Genomic DNA, 20,462 nt, shown 5'->3' on the forward strand with positions numbered 1-20,462 from the left:
GTGAAAAATAATTTATTCCCATAGAAATCCCTGGCAATTGGTGGAGGAAAATATTTAAATTTTCACAGTGTCAGGAAGATCTGAATCCAACCCTACCTCATGCCTGACCAGTTCAGAGGAAGCAGCTTGGCTGCTGGACTTGCAGAAGAGGGTGAAAGGTAGCCCAGAAGGAAGGGAAGATCTGACCCCATTGAAGTGCTATGTGCTGGGTTGGCTTCTAGTTGAGGGATTAAAGGATCTCTGTGCTCTCTGACATCCCAGGTGTTTTCTCCCTTCGTGGTGACATGGTGAACACAGCCTGGATGCAGAGCTCCTGGTGACTCAGCGGGAGAGGCTGAAATCAGCTGAAGGCTGGTTGCCATCCAAAAAGCCTGGGACAAGCTGTTAAAAGAGATGTACCAGGGATGGAGCTGAATGTCCGTGTCAGCAGACATTCCTCCAGCCCCTCGGCAGGCGTTTGTAGGATGAGCTGCCTGTGGCTACTCTCAAAATACTCCATGGCCGAGCAGTGAAAGGTGCTGTGAAACACAGGGTTATGTTGGTCACCGTGGCTGGCCAAGAGATGATGAGGCTGAGGCCCGGGACACCAGATTCAACCCAAGTGCTGGGAGCAGCCTCTGGCCACCTACTGCCATCCTAAGAATTCAGGGTTGGGGGCAAACTTGTATCTCTGGATGACAGTGGTGCTAATAAGACCTTGGTTCAACCTCCTTGAGATGCCAGCACTGCTCCTGAGGCCCATAGCTGGTGGTTACAGGGACCACGAGGAAATCTCTCTCTAGGACCAGCCTAGGCCTGCAACCAGCTGGTCTAGGGGACTTCTAGGGCAGAGGTTTTATCCAAGATTCCAGTACTCAAATCCCAATCCTCTTGTAGCATCTGGCATGGACTCCTCTTGGTGTAGGAGAACCTGAGCCTCACAGGTCCTACAAGAAACCTTGGCTTTCCTATGCTGACAAGTAAACAGCACTGAAACGCAGGATGAGGCAGCATCAGTCCCTGACTCATGCATGTTGTCCTTGCAATGGAGATATGAAATATTTTGCCTGGGCTCTCCTGTCAGAAATGCCCAGCAGGGAAGAGGAGTTGAGTGATAGCTTGGACACCAGACCAGACCACAGCCCTCCCTGGGGAGCAGCCTGAGTCCTCCCAGGTGAATATCACATGCGGTTGGATTCTGTGCAGAACCAAGCCCGTGGACAGGAGGTGATGGGAGTCCTCAGCAGTTTCCCCATGAGGATGTTTTTGTAAGGGCCAGTTCTGCATTTTGAATGGTGTGTCCTGTGCAGTTGCCTCAGGCAACTTAGCAGTGGAGGCTGTTATATCCCTAACTGTGGAAAAAAATAATTACAGTGATACCAAAGAAGTACAGAGGAAGGACCAGTGGCAGGATGGGCTTGCCCAGCTCGGAGGCAAGTGGAAATCAGCCCTTGCTCTAGGCACAGGCTGGGACCCTCTGTCCTTGCTATCCCACTTCACCTATCGCCCCCCGTCGCTACATCTCCCGTGTAAGCCCCCCAACCCTCTCCCCATCGCTCCATCTCCCATTTAATCCCCACCTCCCCCAGACCACGACCCGGTGCCATTGTCCTCCGGGCGCTCCCCGGCGCCGGCCCCGCTCCCGGCCCCGTCCCCTCCCCTCCGGCCCCGGCGAGGGGAGGAACCGGCCCGCGGGGGCCGTGCCCAGCCTCGCCCCTGCGCCGCCCTGCGCGCCTCGCACCGGCACCGGCACCGGCTCCGGCTCCGGCACCGGCATCGGCACCGGCATCGGCATCGGCACCGGCTCCGCTCGCCGCACAGGGGCCGCCGCCGCCGCCCCCTCCCTCCGCCCCGCCCCGCCCGCCGGCGGCACTGGGACCCGCCGCCCCGGGATGAAGGTTCTCCGGCACAAGATCGAGCTGCTGACAGGTACGGCCCGGCCCAGCCGCCCCCGCTCCGCCGACCCGGGAGTGCTGGGGCGGCGGGGGGGCAGAGGGCGAGGCTGGGAGGAGCCGGGTGATGGTATAGAGGTGTGTGGGGGGGCGAAGAGCCTTCAGCCCCTGCCCAGGAGATGGGGCTGCCGGTCCCCCCGCTCCCGCCGCTTGCCTCTTCTCCCCCAGGTATGGAGCTGCTGGAGGGAATGATGCTTTTTGGGGTACGGGAGGTGATGCCTGTGGAGGTGCTAAGGCTGCAGCCTGGTGCTGCTGGGAGGGGGAGACTGAGCTGGCAGCCTCCTGGCATGGGGGTCCGCCAAGCAGACAGCCCGAGGTAGGGGTGCCTGTGGGACTGCTTGAGCGTCCCTGCTGCGCCTGCTCCTCCACCAGCCTCCCCCGGGAGTCTTCTCGCTGCCTGGGTGCCCCGAGGATGGGGCTGGGGAGGAGGTTGCTCTTAGCAACAGCCACTGTGAGACAGCCAGCACCCCCGCAGAGCCCCTTGCTGCCACCACCGCCCCACAAGACTGGGGTGCTCCCTTACATGGGTGGCACCAGACCACCCAGTCTGGTGTGTCTCATGCTGTGGCCTGCCTGCTCCTGCACTCTCCAGTTGGATCACACTGTTAGGCTGCTTTGTGGGGGCTGCTGGGGTGCAGACCTGTGCCCCCCCATGGAGGCAGAGCAAGCTGTGGGTGTTTATCCTGCACTGGTGGGGCAGGAGGTGGCCCAGGCTGTGTCGCACCAGTATTTTCCTCCATCCTGTCACGGCTCTTCAGCGCTCCTGCTCAGGGGCCAATGCTGTGGGCACAATTCCATGTCTGGACTGGGCTGCATGTTCCCTTCCTCCCTCTTCCTTCCTCGCTGGAGGTTGCTTTGGTTTCACTGCCTGGCGGGGGTCGGCCCTCATTCCTCCAGATTTGCCTCCTTGTCTGTTGTGCACTGCTCAGATAGTCCAGAGAATCTGTGCTGACATCTCGTGGGTGCCACGTCCACACCAGTGCAGGGACACAGGTGGTCAGTCAGAGACTCCCGTGAGGCTGGTGCATCATCTGAGGGAGCTCTGCCTTCTGACCAGACACTGCCCAGTGTTAAACCTTTCCCATAGCCTCGTCATGGTGATGATAATAATAATAATAACAACAATAATAGTGTATTTCCTTGCCACGAGTTCGTTCTCCTCCAATAAGCCAACACTGGGCTGCGGTTGCCTTGGGAAGGTAAGCCAACGTGGCTGCTTCCATCCCCACCTATAAATGCAGTGCCAGGGCCCCGGTGGGGCAGAGCACTAGTCCCAAACAGAACACTGATGTCCTGCTGGGTTTGGGACTGATTTGGGATTAGGGAGGAGGCTTGTCCCAGCTGTGCCCAGGAAATGGTGACACCACACTGGGAAGGCAGAGTGGGAGCAGAGAAGGGCAGCACCCTGGGAGTGGGTGCTGTTGGGGAGCATTGGGGAAAGCTGGAGAGAAAAGGGCTCATTGCCAGTTGTGGCTTCCACACCAGCCCTCTGCAGTCATGGTGGCCCAGCTAGGCTGGGTGACACTGCCCACAGCCCCAATGCTGTGCTGGTAGGAGCAGGGATGAGGGAGACTGTGGGGTGGCATGGGAAGCAGAGCATCCCCAGGAAGCATGACTGTGATCCTGCTCACTGGCTGTTACATCCATGGGACACCCCGACATACCGATCCCTCCTCTGTTCCTGTGCTCAGCGCCGCTTTAGTTGACCGTCCATCCCGCGCTGAGCATGCTGGTTGCCGCAGGGCTCTGCCATGTCCCTCATGAGCCAGCTTTCCCCCCTGCAACGCGAGCAAGGTCACGGGGCCCTTCCTCATTGCTCAGCCACCCACCCTCCCATATTAGCTGGAGGCTTTAATTAATAAAGGCATTCACCATATGCTAAGTGCTGTTCCCAGCCGCCCTGGGGCTGCAGCCACACGGTGGGTTGGCGTGGTCAGCGTGGGACGCTCCTGCTCTCTTCCAGACCCAGCTACCGGTGAGGCTGATTTTCCTCCCATTTTTTAACCCTGGGATTGTGTTCCAGGAGATCGTGGCGTTGCTTGGTCGGTGGCTCTGCAGGCTGCATTGTCTCAGCTGTGCTGGTGGCCTGCAGATGAGGGCTGTCCCCTTGTGCAAAGCCATTTTCTCAGCAGCAGCCCAGCCTGGAAAAGCATGCCCCAGATGCATGCCTCTCCATAGAGCTGTTGGCACCTCTCCCTGCTGGGGTTTTGCGTGGCCCCTGGCCTGGTGGGACCCTCCATGTAAGGGGTAATGCGGACATCCCTGGTGGTGGGCACCCTGGGACTCCTGGGGGCTTGGTTGTGGTGTTGTCCCTCCAAAGAGTTCTGGTTTGTTGGATGGCTCCCAAGGAGCAAAGCAAAGTGCCGTGTCTGCAGAAAGCAGCCAGGTGGCACAGCCTGCTTGGTTTCTGAATGGAAAACCCGGTCAGATGAGCAAGAACTGGCTTTGGAGGGGAGTTTGTGACCAGCTCCTGTATTCCTGGTGGTTTTGCAATCCTCGTGGCATTGTTTGGCCTTTCCACATTGCCAGCCTGGGCTGATCTAGGTTTGAAGGTGGCCAAAGCATGAAGGAGCCTTGGCTGAGGCTGTGGATGGAGCGGGGTCTGTGTCTGCTGTGGTGCTAGCTTGGCCCCATATCACCCCCGGTGTCCCCAGGGAGATTGCAGAGGGTGGCAGCCAGTGCAGGGGGTATGGGAGCCATGCTGGCCCATCCAGAGCAACAACAACTCATCTGAAGGCTTGGGGAAAGGGTGGAAATTGAGGCTGCAAAGGAAAATGCCTGAGGTCTGGATCCTGCCTGAGCACAGATAATCCCCTTGCACTGGGACTTGCCAGTTAGTTACTGACCTCATCTGTTCATGGGGAGCCTGCATTGTCCTCCGTGTTCCCCATGTCTGTCACCTTCTGTGTGCAGCCAGCTGCTGGGGTTCCAGTCATCTCCTTGCTCCCCTCTGCTTTCTAAGCTGGACTTTTGCCTGGAGGTGTTTTTGGAGATGCTGGCGTTTAGGAGTACAAAGTCCTAGTGCTCTGGTCAGCAGTATCCAGTCTCACATCTCTGCTGAGTGATGGCTCCATGGTGAAGTCTGTCCCTGCAAGCCCTGGGGACAAACTGCTGCCTGGCCAGCACCTGCTGTGCAGGCAAGGAGAAGAGTTTGAGAGTAAAGGCTTCACATTTGGTTTTGTCCCATCACTGCAATACAAACTTCAGGCTGTCTCTCTGCTCCGCTGCTTCTTGGAGCAGCTCTCTGCCTCTCAGCATGGTGGAGAAACATCGCCCCTCATTTTGGCTGTACGGGAAGATCTCCCTCTGTCCCACTCATATCTGTCTGCAGCCTAAAACCAGCCGAAACATTGGATTTTCACCCTCTGATGGATGCTGTAAGCTGGGGTGGGGCAAAGAGGACTGAGGCAGATCCTCATGGGTGCTGACATCTCCCTCGCCCTGGGCAGGGCTGCTGCTGCAGGAGATGACCATGGCGGGGCTGCATGAGCTGCGCTTCACCGAGGAGAAGCCGCTGTTGCGGGGCCAGGATGCCGAGCTGGTGAGTCTGGTGACTGCACTGGCTCTTGCTCCTGCACGTGGGGTGCCAGGATGGGGTGCTGAAGTGGGAGCTTGGGGTGTGTGTGTAGCTATTGGGTGCACATGTGTGCAGATGTGGTTGTAATGGGTGCACACGTGTGCATGTGTGTGGTATTCAGTGCATGCATGTGTGCAGATGTGTTCTGGTATTGATGCACATACATGGGTGACCGTGGGTTCTGGTTTGGTGTGATGATGTGTGTGTGTGTGTGCAGATGTTGCACATACATACTAATGCACACCTGTGTGTCTGTGCACACTTAAAGGCAGTGCATGCACAGGTCTGTGGGTACTGTAGATGTGCATGTATGTGCACACATGTGGGCATCATGTTCCCCTGCAGCCAGCACTGCCCTGGGGAGTGGGTGCTTGTGATGTCAGGGGACTTCATGAGCTGGGTGTGAGGAGGGTTGGTGGGAGTGATCAGTGGTGGGAGAATGTCTCTGTCCCTAACAGCTCCTTCGCTCCCCAGGAGAATTCTGATGTCTTCCTCTCTGCTGTGGACACAGACTGGAAGGTAGGACCAGCCATGGAGGGTGCCCCCCACCCCTGGGTTCTGTGTGGGACCGCAGCATGAACCTGGGAAAGGCTGCAGGGTGCTCAGTGGACCCAGTGTTGTTTCTGTCCCCCTCTTTGGTGGGGACGCAGTGTCTGGTTGGTGTCTATGCATGGGGCTGCATGTCCATTGTGGTCCCCAGCCGGAAAGGGTGGGGGGATGCTGCCAGGCATGCTCTATGCTGGGGCTCGTATGCGGCTGGTGGGCACTTGGCAACAGGCTGAGGACAAAACCTCTTTAAAACAGGCGATTTCTTCCCAGGAGGGCTGAGCTGCTTTTCCAGACCCTCTACCATTGCCATGGCAATGGTTTCCCAGGCAATGCCAGCTCCCTACTTACATAAGGATGGTTGAAAGATTCTTTCTTTTTTGGAGGTCTGGGGCATTGCCCCCTGTACCACCCACCTCTCTCAGAGAGCAGGGCCCCTCTGCTCCCCTGTCTGGCACCTGCCAGCTTTGTACCTCTGTTTTGTCTCTCTGGAGGAGCACAGTGATGTGGCTCAGGGGGGCTCAGCTTGCGCCTGGCTCCCATGTTGGTCTTCATTGCTCTCGCACCTCTACCCGAGCTCATCCTGCACCAGGCTTCTCTGGCAAAGACCAGGGTGCTGGTAGATGGGGAGGGAGGGTAGTGGGGCTGCTGGATCCCAGCTCATTGCTGGTCCTTCTCCCAAAGCATCCTTCTCCCAGGTGGCACCACTGACTGATGTCAAGTTGTATGTTGATGCTTTGTCAGTGTCTGGGACTGCTGAGGGGCTGGGCTTGGGTGGTGCTGGCTGAGCCCTGCCAGGTCCGGCACTGAAACAGCAGCACCTGCAAGGATAAAAATAAATCTGAATTTTGATCATTCTGGAAGAGGGGCAGGGGAGCCCAGGTCCTTGTTTTTGCAGACCCAAAGTGGTGCTCAGGCTTTTGGGCCTGGCCTGCTTAGTCTTCATCACCTGTATGGGTGGCAGGGTGCAGCTGGGCAGGGAGCAAGGACTTTTGTCAGCATGCTGGGCACTGGCTACCAGCTCTGGGTGATCATTTGGCCAGGTCAGGGAAAGGGCTCTCCCCAGGTAAAAGTGCCTCAGCCCTGTTATTAGACATCAGAGACTCCACAGGAACAAGCCCTCTGGGTGAAGCTGAGGACACGGGGCTTTACTATGTGGGGAAGCTTGTGTATGTGCTGGTGATGGCAGCTGGACCACCCTCTGCCCATGTGCATGCCAGGGCACGGTAGAAGCAAGCCATGGGGAGCTGCTAGGGTGGGGATGATGCAGAGGTGATGGCAGCCTCCAGCTGGCACAGAGCATCCCTGTGATGGGCAGGGAGGCTGGAGGGTCCCTGCTGGGTGCTGCCCTGGTCCAGCACTGGCTTGTCTGCGGAGCTCTTTCTCCATCCATGATTGCCCAGTTTCGGCTGGAGAGGTTTGGGTGCTGGTTGTGGTGAGCTGGGCAATGGTGCTGGGCTGGGCAGGGGCAGGCAATGTGCAGGGGAGTGACACCCAGAGCCTGCCAGGGGATTCTGGGGCCATGGCTGCATGAGGCCATCTGTGGGTGCAAGCTGCAGGCAGACAGACTGGTCCTCTTGCAAAGCATTGTTGGAATCAGGGCAGAAACCATCTGCTTGCATGCATGTGCATGTGGAATACACACATGTGTACACACAGCATGTGCCAGCGCAGGGACAGGATCCAAACCCTTGGCGCTGCTGGGTTGTCTTTTCTCCTGCCTTATTCACCTGCCACCAATGATGTCCAGGTTGGGACTAAATCCTGCACATCTCCTGTGTGCCAGCAACCAGCAGCAGGTGAAATGACCGGGCAGTGTTCATGTGTGTACACACATGTGCCACTTCATGCATGTGTGCACAAGGTTCTGTGTGTGTGCAGGTCATTGCGCATGAGTGGTGGCCATGGCATACACGCTAAGCACATGGGAGAAGGATGCAGCAGACATGCTCTTTACATGCATGTGACCATGCACATACATGCATGGGAACACATACTGTCACAGACACACAGGGACCAGCCCTGTGGGGGTACACACAAGCATTTTGTAGGGTGCATGTGCTTCAGCGTGGGTTGTTGTATTTATTTTTCAAAGTTTACATGCACAGACATGTGGGGGGACATTGTTTTGCCTGGCCCCTATGTAACTGTGTTGGTACATGTTTCTGTGCATGTGTGTGCACGGCCACGTGCATACGTGTGTACCCATGTCTGTTTACAGGGGTGTGTGCCCTTCCTGGTGCGTGTGCGTTGCTTCAGGGCCTCGGGCTGGGCAGCTGCAGCCTCCAGCATGACTTTGCATGTTTGTGTGGGGCCAGAGCTGCGTTTGTGTGTGACGGGTGTGGGTGAGCACTGCTGGGCTCTGCCGCGATGATGCTGTGTGCGTTGCAATGGGTGTGAGTGCAACCCTGTCCAGGCACCCCTGCCTGTCTTGGTCTGCTGAAGGATGGAAGATGGAGCAGGTACCACACGGTGCCAGGCGTTTTTTCTTCATAAACAAGGGTATTTGGGGCCAATTGGAGCATGAATAATTCCCGCGGCAGCCAATAGCTGAGTGCTGGCTCCATCGCAGCGCTTGCCCGCAATGGAGGCCAAACCTGCCGGGGCTGCGCATCGCGTCGAGGGGGAAGGGAGAGGGAGGGCTTAGCGCAGGGCTGGGGCTCCGCTATAAATCAAGGCGAGGGGCTGAGCCAGCGCAGAGCTCCGCTTCACCCCAGCCTGCTGCACCACTGTGCCCGGCACCGACACCCCGTACTCGGCCTGCCCTGCCCGCACATCCTCGTCCACCCGGTTCCTCACCATGCCGGAGTGCTGGGATGGGGTAGGTACCACGTTTCCCGTGCTTGCTGCCCTCCTTTTCTGGGCGGTTTTGCCCCACTACATCCCCTGCTTCCCCAGGCTGGACCTTTGCACCCAGCAGGGCTTGGTGTGGGCCAGGCAGGTGTTGGTGTGGGGGGGACTTGCTGCTAAGGAGCCCTACCTTCCACCAGCCCCACTGCCGCATCCCTGACATGCTGCAGGTTTCGGGGACGCATTGTCCTTGAGCGTGTCCTCGCTGAGCCCAGCGGAGATGCTGTGCTGAGGCCGAGGGTGAGTGAGCTGCGCTGTGGCTATGGGCTGCACTGGGGCTTACTGCTGATGGGCAGGGTGTGCAGCCCCTTCCTCACCCCCGGAGCTGCAGAGGGAGAGGGTCTCCTGCTGTTTTGAAGCAATCCTTTGATTGGCAGCGGGCTGGTGTGGAGGGGGACAAATGAGGTGGGAGCACTGCAGCGGCGAGCAGATGACCTGGACAGAGCTGGACTCTCTCAGGCACCTGTGGGTGCTGCAACCCCTGCATCCCCCCTCGCTGGAGTCACGGGTTGGCAGTGCCCCCCGCTCACTGCCTGCATCCCCTGCATCCCTAGCCTCTCCCTGCCAGCAAACATCCCTGCAGCAAAGGGCAGGGCTATGGTACCCAGCAATGCTGCAGAGGCTGCACGACAGGCAGGGGTGTGCCTGGCCTGGCAGGGGGTTGTGGGGGACAGGTAGCAGTGCTGAGGAAGGAGCTGTCACCTTGGGCATGTAATTTTGGGTTGGTGTTGCAGGCTGAGCTGTTGGAGCTGTGATGGGCACTGTGGGCATGAGGATTGCAAGGAGACAGCCCTGTGCCCAGGATCACACCACATGGAAGCCTCCTGCTCTGTGACCTTGGGCCAGGCCCTTCCCCTGCCTCAGTTTCCCCATCTGTTTTTTTTTGGGGGTGATGCTCCTGCTCCTCGCCTGCTGCCTGATACAGCTCTGGGGAGTGGAGGGACAGCTGTAGATGAGGGCTGGGATCAGGGTGCCCTTGGGGAGCCAAGTGTTGTGTCCACAGAGCCCTTGATCTGCCCTCGGGTGCTGCGTTCCCCTGGGAACAGTGGATCTTGGTGAGGAGAGAGGCACTGCGGTGAGGAGACCCCGTCCTCAGGCGGTTCCTCCCACCTGGGGCCTGTGTCCTTCAGAGTCCTTGCTGGTGTGTAACCCATGGGAGCATCTATGTACCTAGTTCCCTCCCACCAGCACATCCATGGGGCTGCCAGTACCTGCAGCAAGGACTGTGCTGTTGGGCACCCTGCCAGCATCCCCTGCCTGATGCTGTTCTGCACGTGATGCTCCTGCACCCACCAGGTCTCAGCTTTGAGGTCACTGCCAGTGGGCTGGCTGGCAGGCATGGGCATCTGGAGAGGACTGCTGACCACTTGTCCCCAGGGGGATGACTTGGCCAGCATCTGGGCTTGCAGCCTCAGTTTCCCTTGCTGGCTGAGGATGATGGCTGTGAAGGTGAGGCTGCAACCCTGTCAAGCCAGGGAAACTGAGGCACAGGGCAGTTCTGGTCTCTCTATAGGGGCACAGTTGTTTCAGACCAAGGAATTTTAAAGTTACTGTAGCTGTCATTTTGAGATGAGCCTGCAGCATTTCCCAGGGTGGTGTCTGATGTCTGACCTCTGCTTGTTTGTCCCAGGCACAGTGAATTCAGGCCAGATGGGCCATGCTGTGGCACCCTGTTGCCAAAACTGTCTTAATCTCAGGTCCTCAGAGATTTCCTGTCCCATCCTGTGGTCTAGCTCTCCTGCCACATGATCCTCCTCTCCCAAGCCCCCTTGGACCATCCCATCCCATCCCATCCCATCCCATCCCATCCCATCCCATCCCATCCCATCCCATCCCATCCCACACCTGTTCAATCCTAAATCCTATTATTCCTTCCCTTCCCTTCTGTTGGTGGAGGCTGGGAGCATTTGTACGTGATTTTTCCTGCCTTCTGCCACCTCCAGGATGCCCACGTCTGGGGTTTTTCCCAGGATGGCTGCTCCTCTTTCCCTTGTGCTCCCATGGGAAGCAGCAGTGAGGTGTGGGATGGCAGGGCAGGAGAGGATGTCTTGGGGCAGGCAGGCATCACCCCATCTCTCCTCTTACCCCAGGAGCATGACATTGAGACTCCCTACGGGCTGCTGCACGTGGTCATCCGGGGCTCGCCCAAGGGGAATCGCCCGGCCATCCTGACGTACCACGATGTGGGCCTCAACCGTGAGTGCTGGTCTCTGGGCCATGGGGTGCAGGGACAGGCAGAGTGAGCTTGGGGCTGCACAGGGCACTGGGACATCGGCCAAAGCCTCTGGCTCAGCTCTTTTGCCTCCTCCCATGGAGGGTCCTGAGGCTGTGTTCGGTCTCCCCGGGCATCTGAAGGCACCAGGAGGGTTTGGATGCTCAGCTGAACCCAAAGCCCAAGCCAGGCACAGCCAGGAGTGCTTGGCCACCCCAGAGCTGGCTGTCCACATGCCCATGCCAGGCAGGGATGGGACATGGGGGATGCCAGGTTGCTTCTTGCTGCTGCCACCAGCCCTTTGGTATTCAGAGCACGGACCTGGCTGGTGGCAGGGGACAATGGGGGCTGCAGGAGACAGGGAATAGCAGGGAAGGAGGGACCATGTGCCAGGGCTCTGGGTGTGGAAATGCTGTGCTCTCTGTTAGCCTGCAGCCTTGGGCCTGCACCTCGGACCCCTGCCCTGGCTGTGCCGGGATGCCCAGCATCCTGTGAGCAGGGGGAAGCATCTCCCTCTCCACTGGTGGCTGAGGCTGAGTCACCGGCCTGCTACGTGAGCTGCCTCACCATCACAGCAGCGCTCACGTGCTCAGGGATGCGTCATGTTGGTTGTGATGGACCTTACAACCTGCCTGGCCCCCACATTTTGAAAGGGATGTCCCAGCACCTGCGCCATGGGGCAGGACCCCACCAAGCCCCAGCAATGATTATGTCCCCCTGTGACAGTGGTGGCCTTTCCACAGCAGTGCTGGGGCTGTTTCTTTGATGGTTTCCAAGCAGGAAGATGTGCAGCCATTTCTCAAATCCCATGTTTGCTTGACCCCATTCTGAGGATTTTGGAATGGGTTGATAATACACCGGGTTGCTAATCCCGCTGGGTGGTCCTGCTGTTCTGGGCTTTGCATCCCCCAGTCTCATCCTTCCAAGCAGACAAAACTCACTCCAAACTGCTCATCTCCCTGGCTGTGTCTGTTCATCCCTGTGCCTCCCAATACCAGCAGGGATGCAGCCCTTGCTAACAGTGGCTGTGGTCTCTGCTGTGCCGATGAGGAACCTGGAGGGAAGGGGATGGGAGGGCTTTGGTGGCATGTCAGCTCCTGGTTGAAGGGCAGAGGGAGGGCAGGTAGCCTCTCTCCATGCTCCCCCAGCCTACCAGGCCCCAATGCTGGGGCATTTGGTCTCTGATCCCTGCCTGCCCTTTGACAGACAAGCTTTGCTTCAACACTTTCTTCAACTATGAAGACATGCAGGAGATCACAAAGCACTTTGTGGTGTGCCACGTGGATGCGCCGGGCCAGCAGGCAGGAGCCTCGCAGTTCCCACAGGGGTAGGTGCCAGCTTTGGGGGCTTGCTATGCCCACGGGGATGTCACCTCCATGCCCACTGGGTTGTGGCTGCCTGGGCATTCGTGCCCTGCCTGCGAGCCTCTCTGAACTGTGACAACTGACTGTCTCAGGGTGGACAATGGAGTGGTTTGTGGGTGGGTGGCATTTCATTGCCCACTTTGGGCAGCCCAGCTGCCCTGTCCCAGCCTTCCTGCTCTGCCTGGTTCCCATAACCACCATCCTGTCCCTCTGCGTGCTGCAGGTACCAGTACCCATCCATGGACCAGCTGGCTGCCATGTTACCCAGCGTGGTGCAGCATTTTGGGTGAGTCAGCCCCTCCTACACATCTGCTGGCTGAGTGTGCTGGGCAGGGAGATGGGCAGGAGGAAAGGGTTTGGGGCTGGGGGACTTGTCCCTATAAGCTGGCACCCTGCATGTCTTCTTGTGCTCCATGCTGCGGGTGGAGGGGTGCCCCAGGGAACCCATGCTGGAGCCCACCGTTCCCCCATACACACCCCTTTGCTTTTCAGGTTCAAGTATGTGATTGGGATCGGCGTTGGGGCAGGAGCCTACGTGCTGGCCAAGTTTGCGGTGAGCCTGGGGCTGGGATGGGCTGGTCCTGCATCGTCTGTGCCTGCTGTCAGCTCAGGGCATGGCGAAGAGCAGGAGCTGACACCCCAGGCAGGCTGTCCCACTGTGAAGGCTCCTGGAGAGATGGTGGGACTGGAATGGCAGTGCCATGGCCATGGTGGCTGGGAGGTCTTGCCACAGGTGTCCCATTGCAGCCATGTCAGCCCCATGCAATGCTTGTGCAGTGGGCAGTGGTGCTGGTGAGGGGCTGTTCTGGGCACATCTCTCCTTCCTGCTGAGCATCGCCTCTCTTTCTCACTGCAGCTCATCTTCCCTGACCTGGTTGAAGGACTGGTCCTCATGAACATCGACCCCAATGGCAAAGGCTGGATTGACTGGGCAGCTTCCAAGGTGGGCAGGGCCCTGACCCTCCCTCTTGGGCTGGTGGCTCTTGGGCAGGAGCCAGCTGTGGCAGCGCCATAACTCCCTGTGCTCCCTCCACAGCTCTCTGGCCTCACCAGCACGCTGCCGGACACTGTCCTGTCCCACCTCTTCAGCCAGGTAAGGGTTGTGCATCCTGCTGGCCCCCTGCCACCACCCTGCATCCCAGCAGGGTCACCTGGGCTGTGCCCAGCTGTGATGCTGGGTGCCGCGGTGTCACTGGTCCTGCCCCGTGCCCAGGGATGGGGTTAGTCAAGCCCTGCCTGTATCCCTCCTGCCTGATTGGGGCTTAGCCTTGACAAATGTGTGACTTGTGCCTGTGTCCTGCCTGGGTGTGCTGCCTGCAGCACCGCCATGCCCAGCTGCATTGCCCAGCACCCTCCTGCTCTGCCCCACTGGCCAACATGGCACGGGCAGGCCTGGGGGAGCAGGGTGTCTCCACAGCACCCAGCAGTGCTTGCCCTGATCTCTGTCCCCTGCTGGCACAGGAAGAACTTGTGAACAACACGGAGCTCGTGCAGAGTTACCGGCAGCAGATTGGCAGTGTGGTGAACCAGTTCAATCTCCAGCTCTTCCTCAACATGTACAACAGGTGAGCACCCTGGGTGGCCCTGCCAGTGGACTGACCCCCTCTCTGCACCAGGGTGAGGGGCTGCAGCACTGGTGGGGTGCCCTGAGGCCACTGTGGGAACCCTTACCACTCTTGGGTGCTGCCATCACCCTCTGGCACAGGCCATCAGTGATGCAAAGCTGGCTACCAGAGCTGGCCAGAGATGCAGGAGTGGTGGTACCTGTGCCAGAGCCTTGGTTTGTCCCAGAGCCCATGGCCATGGGGGCACATCCCCTGGTCCCCTCCTGCGCTGCATGCTGGTAGAAGGCTGGGGAAAGGAACAGAGATGCTGTCCCATGCATATGGGGGGCTGGGAGCCTTGCTGCTCCAATGGGTGCTTCATCCCACGGCATGAGCTCTGCTCAGGTCATGGCAGAAGTGGCCATGGGGTTCTCCATCCATAGGGTGCCAGGACAGCGGGTGGGTGCTGCTTCCTGGAGCTGGTGGTACTGCAGCTTTTGCACTATGGCATTGGTGACAGCACCTGCCCATGGGCTCACATTGGTTCTCTTTCTCCTTCATCAGCCGCAGGGACCTGGATATCAACCGGCCTGGAACTGTGCCCAACGCCAAGACGCTGCGGTAAGAGTCGTACTGGCATGGAATTGGGGGTGCCAGGGCAGCGGAGTCCACCCAGACCAAGCCCTGACTGTGCTCCTTCCTCCTCTCACCTCCAGCTGCCCTGTGATGCTGGTGGTTGGAGACAACGCGCCTGCTGAAGAGGGGGTGGTGAGTGATGGAGTAGTGCCTGTGGGGGGGCATGCAGATGGTGCCCATGTGTGGGCATGCTCATGTTCGCTGACTGCTCAGACACATGTGAGCTCCCATATGTGGGAGCATGCTCAGGGGCAAACCTGCCTGCTTGTGTGGGCATGACTGTACGTGCATCTGTACACAGTTGCCACATCTGGAAACCTCCCCTTCCTCATATACCCAGACGTGCGCACAACGTGCATGCTCCCTGCTTGGCCACATGCCCCCAGACAGCTGCCAGCATGTGCATGTGCTCACACATATCCACATGGTTGTCCACACTTGCACAATCAGCCACAGGTACTGTGCAGGTGGCCACATTTGTATGTAACGTGTAATTGTGTGCACACACCCCCTTCTTCAGCACATGTACCTCTGCATATGCACATGAGCACACTTGTGTGCCTGTACACTCGTGTATCACACACAGGATTCCTCAGCAGCCACTCTCCTCCTTTTCCAACTCCCACCCTTGCCCAGGCACTGCCTGGCAGGAGGAAAGTGCCCTTTGTCCCATGGCAAAGGGATGGTGGTTCTGCAGGCTCAGGGCTTGCCTAGCACTCTGTCTCCACCTAACTGGGGTTGGATGTGCCAGCTGGGGTGCCATGAGCTAGTGGTGGTACCCATGGGCAATTTCCGCCAGGCCCAGTGCACCCCAGGGTGCTAATATCATCCCTTTCACCCACAGGTGGAGTGTAACTCCAAGCTGGATCCCACCAACACCACCTTCCTGAAGGTAGGTGGGTGGCAGGGAGCAGGCAGGTGGTCCCTGCTGCCCATGAAGTACCCCGTTTCCCTCTGCCCCAGGTCTGCAGGGTGTCTCCATCTCCCTCTTCCAGGTCCATTCCGGCTATAAAGTTGGGGGCAGATAGGGAGAGCATGGGGGTCCGAACAGTGACATCTGCCAACGGGTACTAGGGGACAGGGTGGGCTGCAAAGGCACCCTCTAAGACTAAGCAGAACCTTCTCTTTGCAGATGGCTGACTCTGGTGGGCTGCCCCAGGTCACACAGGTGAGCCCTCATGATTTTCCCAGTTAACTGGGTATACTTGGTCCTGAGACATGCACTGGTGCTGTCTCTGCCCAGCAGGGGATGGGCTGAGGTGGGCATAGGGGTCTTGTGCCAGAGGCAGCTGGGGGCTGAGTGGGGTCTCAGCCCTGGTGCTGCCTCAACTCCTCTTGCTCTCTCCCTGCAGCCTGGCAAGCTGACCGAAGCCTTCAAGTATTTCCTGCAAGGCATGGGCTACAGTGAGTGCCAGGGCTGGGCAAGGGGCTGGCGTGTGCCTGTGTGTGTGTGTGTGCTGAACCTGCTGCGGTAGTGGAGCCTGGTATCACCATCTCCTGATGGAGAGCTGCACGTGCCTCTGTGGCGTTATGTGTGCAGGTTTACAAGATGTCTGCCTGTGTGTTTGTAGGGGCATGGGGTGTATAGGCTCTGTGTGTACATATGTGGGTGGACAGGGTCGCTGTGCATGTGTGCACACTCCTGTGTGTGTGGGCATGCACAAGTAGGGGCTGTGTGTGTGGACACAGGCGTGCAGACTCCATGTGCACAAGTCTGTGTGTGTATGTGTGTGTATAGGTCCATGTGTGTGTGTGTCCAGGTCCATGTGCATACCTGTGTGTGCACATGCATGAAGGTCCATGTACACACGTGTGTGTGTTTGCACATCCATGTGCACAGACATGAGTGCCTGTGTACAGGTCTGTGTGCAGTTCTGTGTGCACACGTGCAGGTCCGTGTGCATGCATACATGGGGCTGGGCGGGCACTCCTGGCCCCGCGGCGCGGCCAGCACGGCTGACGCTCTCTCTCTGCCCTCCCTGCCCTTCTCCTGCTCCACTCCTGCCAGTCGCCCACCTGAAGGACCGGAGGCTGAGTGGAGGCACAGGTACCTCTCAGTGCTGCTCGGCCTATGCCAGCTGCTGCATGGTGCCCGCCTGGCCTGTGCCCTCGAGCTGCCCAGGCACCTTTGGGAGCAGCCTGGGTGCAGGGCTGGCCCTTCCCAGCCAGGTGCCCTCTGCCTCGCTCTGCTTTGCCTGAAATGGCACCCTGAGCCAGGGCCGGGGGCTGAGAAATGGTATTCAGAGAAGTCCCCCACTCATGCGGGCATAGTCTCAGCAGTGTGTCCACTGTGTCCTCCTCCAGCTGGCCAGCAGCTGTGCCCACTGCGCATCCTGGCTGGGGGAGGGTGTCACCTTCCCTGCACACCCTGGGGATCCAGGAGCCCTCCCATCCCTGCTCATGCCTTCCCCGGAGCGTGGCAGCCGGGGGTCCCCACTGCCTCAGGCCCAGTGGTCGCAGACCCGGGAGATGTGCCTGGTTTGCAGCCTGTCCCAGGGTGTCCTGTCCCTGCCCCGCTGTCCCTTGCCAGACCGGAGCTGCTCATGTTCTCACAGCACCGCATGCTGCAAGCTTGTCCCTGGGGTCATTCACGTCAGGGAGCAGAACTAGCAGCTTTGCTTGCATGAGGCAATGTCAGCTCAGATCCTGCTGGCTTTCGGAGGGAACTGAGCACCCTGGCCATCTCTCTGTGTCCGTGCAGTGCCATCCGCCAGCATGACCCGCCTGGCACGCTCCCGCACGGCCTCCCTCACCAGCGCCAGCTCAGTGGATGGCGCCCGCCCACGTGCCTGCACCCACTCGGAGAGCACCGAGGCCATGGGGCAGATCAACCACACCATGGAGGTATCGTGCTGAGGTCCACGCCTGCTGCTGACGTCTCCTCCAGAGCCATCTCCCATCCGTCAACATCCCGCCAGCACCCACCCGCCCTGTGGACGTCCTCTACCAGGGCCCTCGCTCCTTTGGGGTTGATTTGTCTTCTTTGCCATTGGCCTCGTCCCCTTGTCTGGTACCGGAGAAGGAGAAGGCCTTCGCTTCACTGCCTCCTGACTCTGGCTCCTGGCTTTGCCCAGCAGTCACTCATGGTTCTGCATCGGTCCTCACCTTCCTCAGCATCAGCCTGGCCCTGGCTTGGGAGGGTGGGTGGCAGGGGGATGGGGCAGGGTGGTGAGATGGGAACAGGATGATGGGATGAGGCAGGACAGCAGGCTGTGGGCAGGACAGCAGGACGTGAAGAGGACACAGGAGGTAGGTTGGTCTCCCAAGGTCAACTGATGGCTGGCCAAGACAGGAGGGAAACAGGGACAGGGAGTGGTGCTCACTGGGAGGTCACTGGCCCCTTCCTGGGGATGCAGCTTCCATTTCTCCCCACTGGCTCTCCCTGGGGAGAGGTAGCACAGGATCCCCCAGCACACCCAGGACCTGCTGCCCCAGAGCTGGCTGAGAATTGTGACACCGTAAACTGTCCCCTTGCCCTGGTCACGTACCCTGAGGGCTGCCCTGGGTCAGGGGGAGATGGCTAAGCCCTGCTCCAGAAGCCATCAGGGCAGGAGAGGGGTGGCATGAGGGTCCCCCACCTCTGCCTATGCCCTCACCCATGGTGGCACTTCCTTGGTCCCTTGTTACAAGAAGGACAATCACCACATGCCACCAAAAGCACACCGGGATGCAGGGGGGCTGTGTGCCCTGCCTTGCTCAGTCTCTGCCACACCTGCAGTTCCACTCCCAGCTCTTGGGCTGGGGCCATCAGGGCTCAGAGGCCACCAGGTCTGGGGATGTGGCATGGCAAATCCCCCCTCCAGTTTCACCACGGTCTCTGGGTGTCACCACAGTGGAGCCATTAGCAATAAGATGAGACACTTGCCCTGGCTCCCCCCACCCTCCATTGTTGGGGAGCCCTCAGCACCCTCTGCCCTGCAGGGTGTATCACTGCAAGGTCACCCATGGAACATGGGGAGCACCCCAGTGTTTGGCTTTGCCCACAGAGCTGGCCAGACTGACAATGGCCCCCCAAATTCACAACCCCCACTCCCAGCATCTCGCCTGCACACTGAGAGGGGCATCTCTCAAGGGCTTGGCTCCCCCCAAGCTGCGGGCTTCCATCCGGCCACTGGTTCTGGGTGGATCCAGCCTCTTGCACTTGGCATGGAGAGCTGTGTCATCACGTAACCCACTGTCAGCCACCCAGCCTCTGCTGCCGTCCCTGGGCTGTCCCCTGGGCAGCAGAGCCCAGCTCCTCCTGCACCCGGCGTAATGGAGAACCCGGCTGTGGACATGGGTGCTAAGGTCTTTGTGAGTGGTCCACGGGGGAACCAAGCCAGGAGCTGTAGGGGACCCATGAGGTGCCACCATCTGGGTGAGCAGAACCAGCCTACTGGGAGCAGGTCCTACCGAGCCCCTCAAAAACACTCACCTGCCAGATCCCCATCACTGCACCCCAGTGAGGGGCGCTGGGGCTTCCAGTGGGTGTACAAGGGCTTTTCGCCCTGAGACCTGCACCCCACCCAGCCCCTCCCATATTGAACGGCCACCCCCAAACATCAGTGTCCCCATTTGTCCCCCACTTTGTTCTGCCGTGTGCTTCCTTCTCGGTGTGACTTTGAAAGCTACGTAGCTCCTTTTTACTGTAGATATTGCTGCGATCTCTTGTTTTCTCAGCGTGTCCTTCCAGATGATATATATATAAATACCTATACATAATATATATAAGGGTTTGTCTAGTCCCTGACCTTTTTGGATTCATTCCCCATTGCATTTTCATCCAAGCGGTGCCGTGTGGTTCCCCTGGAGGTGGTCTGGCCGTGCTTGACTTCAGTTCCTCACCTTGGTTTTGTTGGTTGGTTTGGTTTTCCCTGGTGGTTTGTTCTTTTGATTTTTGTTGGTTTTCCCTTTTTCTCAGTCACAACAGCATTTAACACATTTTCCTGTCTGAGTGCAACACGGTTTTGTCATGGCAGCATCAAGGCCGCAGCACTCATAAGACGGCAATATGTAAACTGGATTTAACTAACCTGTTGCTGTAGAGAGGATTTACTGTGTTGGAAAAAAACCAACAAACTAATAAAGACGTTAAGAACCTGCTGTGCTGTTTCCAACATGCTGCAGGGAAATGGGTCTGAATCCATCCTGGCCTGCCTGCAGAGATCTGGTAGGCAGGGAGGACTAGGGGAACACCTTGGCCACCAACCCCATCAGGGGTTGCATAGCTGGAAAAGGGGGACCAGGGTACCCATGGAGGAGAGCCCAGGACCCCAGGCTGCATGTTCACCAAGACAAACTCATGCTTGACCATCTTTATAAACTTCTATGATGAAATGACTGAAGGAAGAGCAATGAATATTGTCTATCTGGACTTCAGTAAGGCCTTTGGCACTGTCTCCCATAACATCTTCCTCCTAGACAAGCTGTTGATGTATGGGCTGGATAAGCATACAGTGAGGTGGTTCGAAAATGGGCTAAAAGGCTGGGCCCAGAGAGTGGTGATCAGTGGCATAAGGTCTAGCGGGAGCCCAGTAACCAGTGGTGTGCCCCAGGGGTCGATACTGGGTCCAGTCTTGTTAATGTCATCATTAATGATCTGAGTGTCCTTCCGTGGCACTGGGGGTTTGGATCAGTCTCCTGGGGTGGAGAGGGACTGGAGAAAGATCCTTCTCTCCACCGGTACTGGAAAAACAAAGAGAGCAAAAAATATCTATTGTATTGGAGGGCAATTTCCAGTTTTCAGTGGAAGAAATTACAGCTGGCAGAAACTCCACTGTAAACTTCTCAGCCTTGACCATCTCCATGTGGGCAAGTTGTCCA

The 20,462-nt window shown here is 58.4% G+C and overlaps 1 protein-coding gene across 6 annotated transcripts; it reads left to right on the top strand.

Annotated features, from left to right (window-relative positions):
- Positions 1-1,718: 1,718 nt before the first annotated feature.
- NDRG4 (NDRG family member 4) lies at positions 1,719-19,742 on the top strand. Of its 6 annotated transcripts, none has more exons than XM_065029252.1 (17): positions 1,719-1,908; positions 5,381-5,472; positions 5,983-6,027; positions 10,995-11,100; positions 12,323-12,443; positions 12,704-12,766; positions 12,973-13,033; positions 13,337-13,423; positions 13,517-13,573; positions 13,942-14,045; positions 14,589-14,645; positions 14,741-14,792; positions 15,505-15,552; positions 15,793-15,828; positions 16,013-16,064; positions 16,669-16,707; positions 17,362-19,742. In XM_065029252.1, the coding sequence occupies exons 1-17, from the start codon at positions 1,872-1,874 to the stop codon at positions 17,514-17,516; spliced, it is 1,212 nt and encodes a 403-aa protein (XP_064885324.1). In that variant the 5' UTR covers positions 1,719-1,871; the 3' UTR covers positions 17,517-19,742. The 6 variants fall into 6 exon arrangements, with proteins under 6 accessions (XP_064885324.1, XP_064885323.1, XP_064885322.1 ...); XM_005512654.4 differs by lacking the exon at positions 1,719-1,908 and adding an exon at positions 1,915-2,099; XM_065029251.1 differs by lacking the exon at positions 16,669-16,707 and having other exon boundaries at positions 1,725-1,908.
- The last annotated feature ends 720 nt before the right edge of the window (positions 19,743-20,462 follow it).

Source organism: Columba livia, chromosome 13, assembly GCF_036013475.1.
Source record: "Columba livia isolate bColLiv1 breed racing homer chromosome 13, bColLiv1.pat.W.v2, whole genome shotgun sequence".
Taxonomy (NCBI): domain Eukaryota; kingdom Metazoa; phylum Chordata; class Aves; order Columbiformes; family Columbidae; genus Columba; species Columba livia.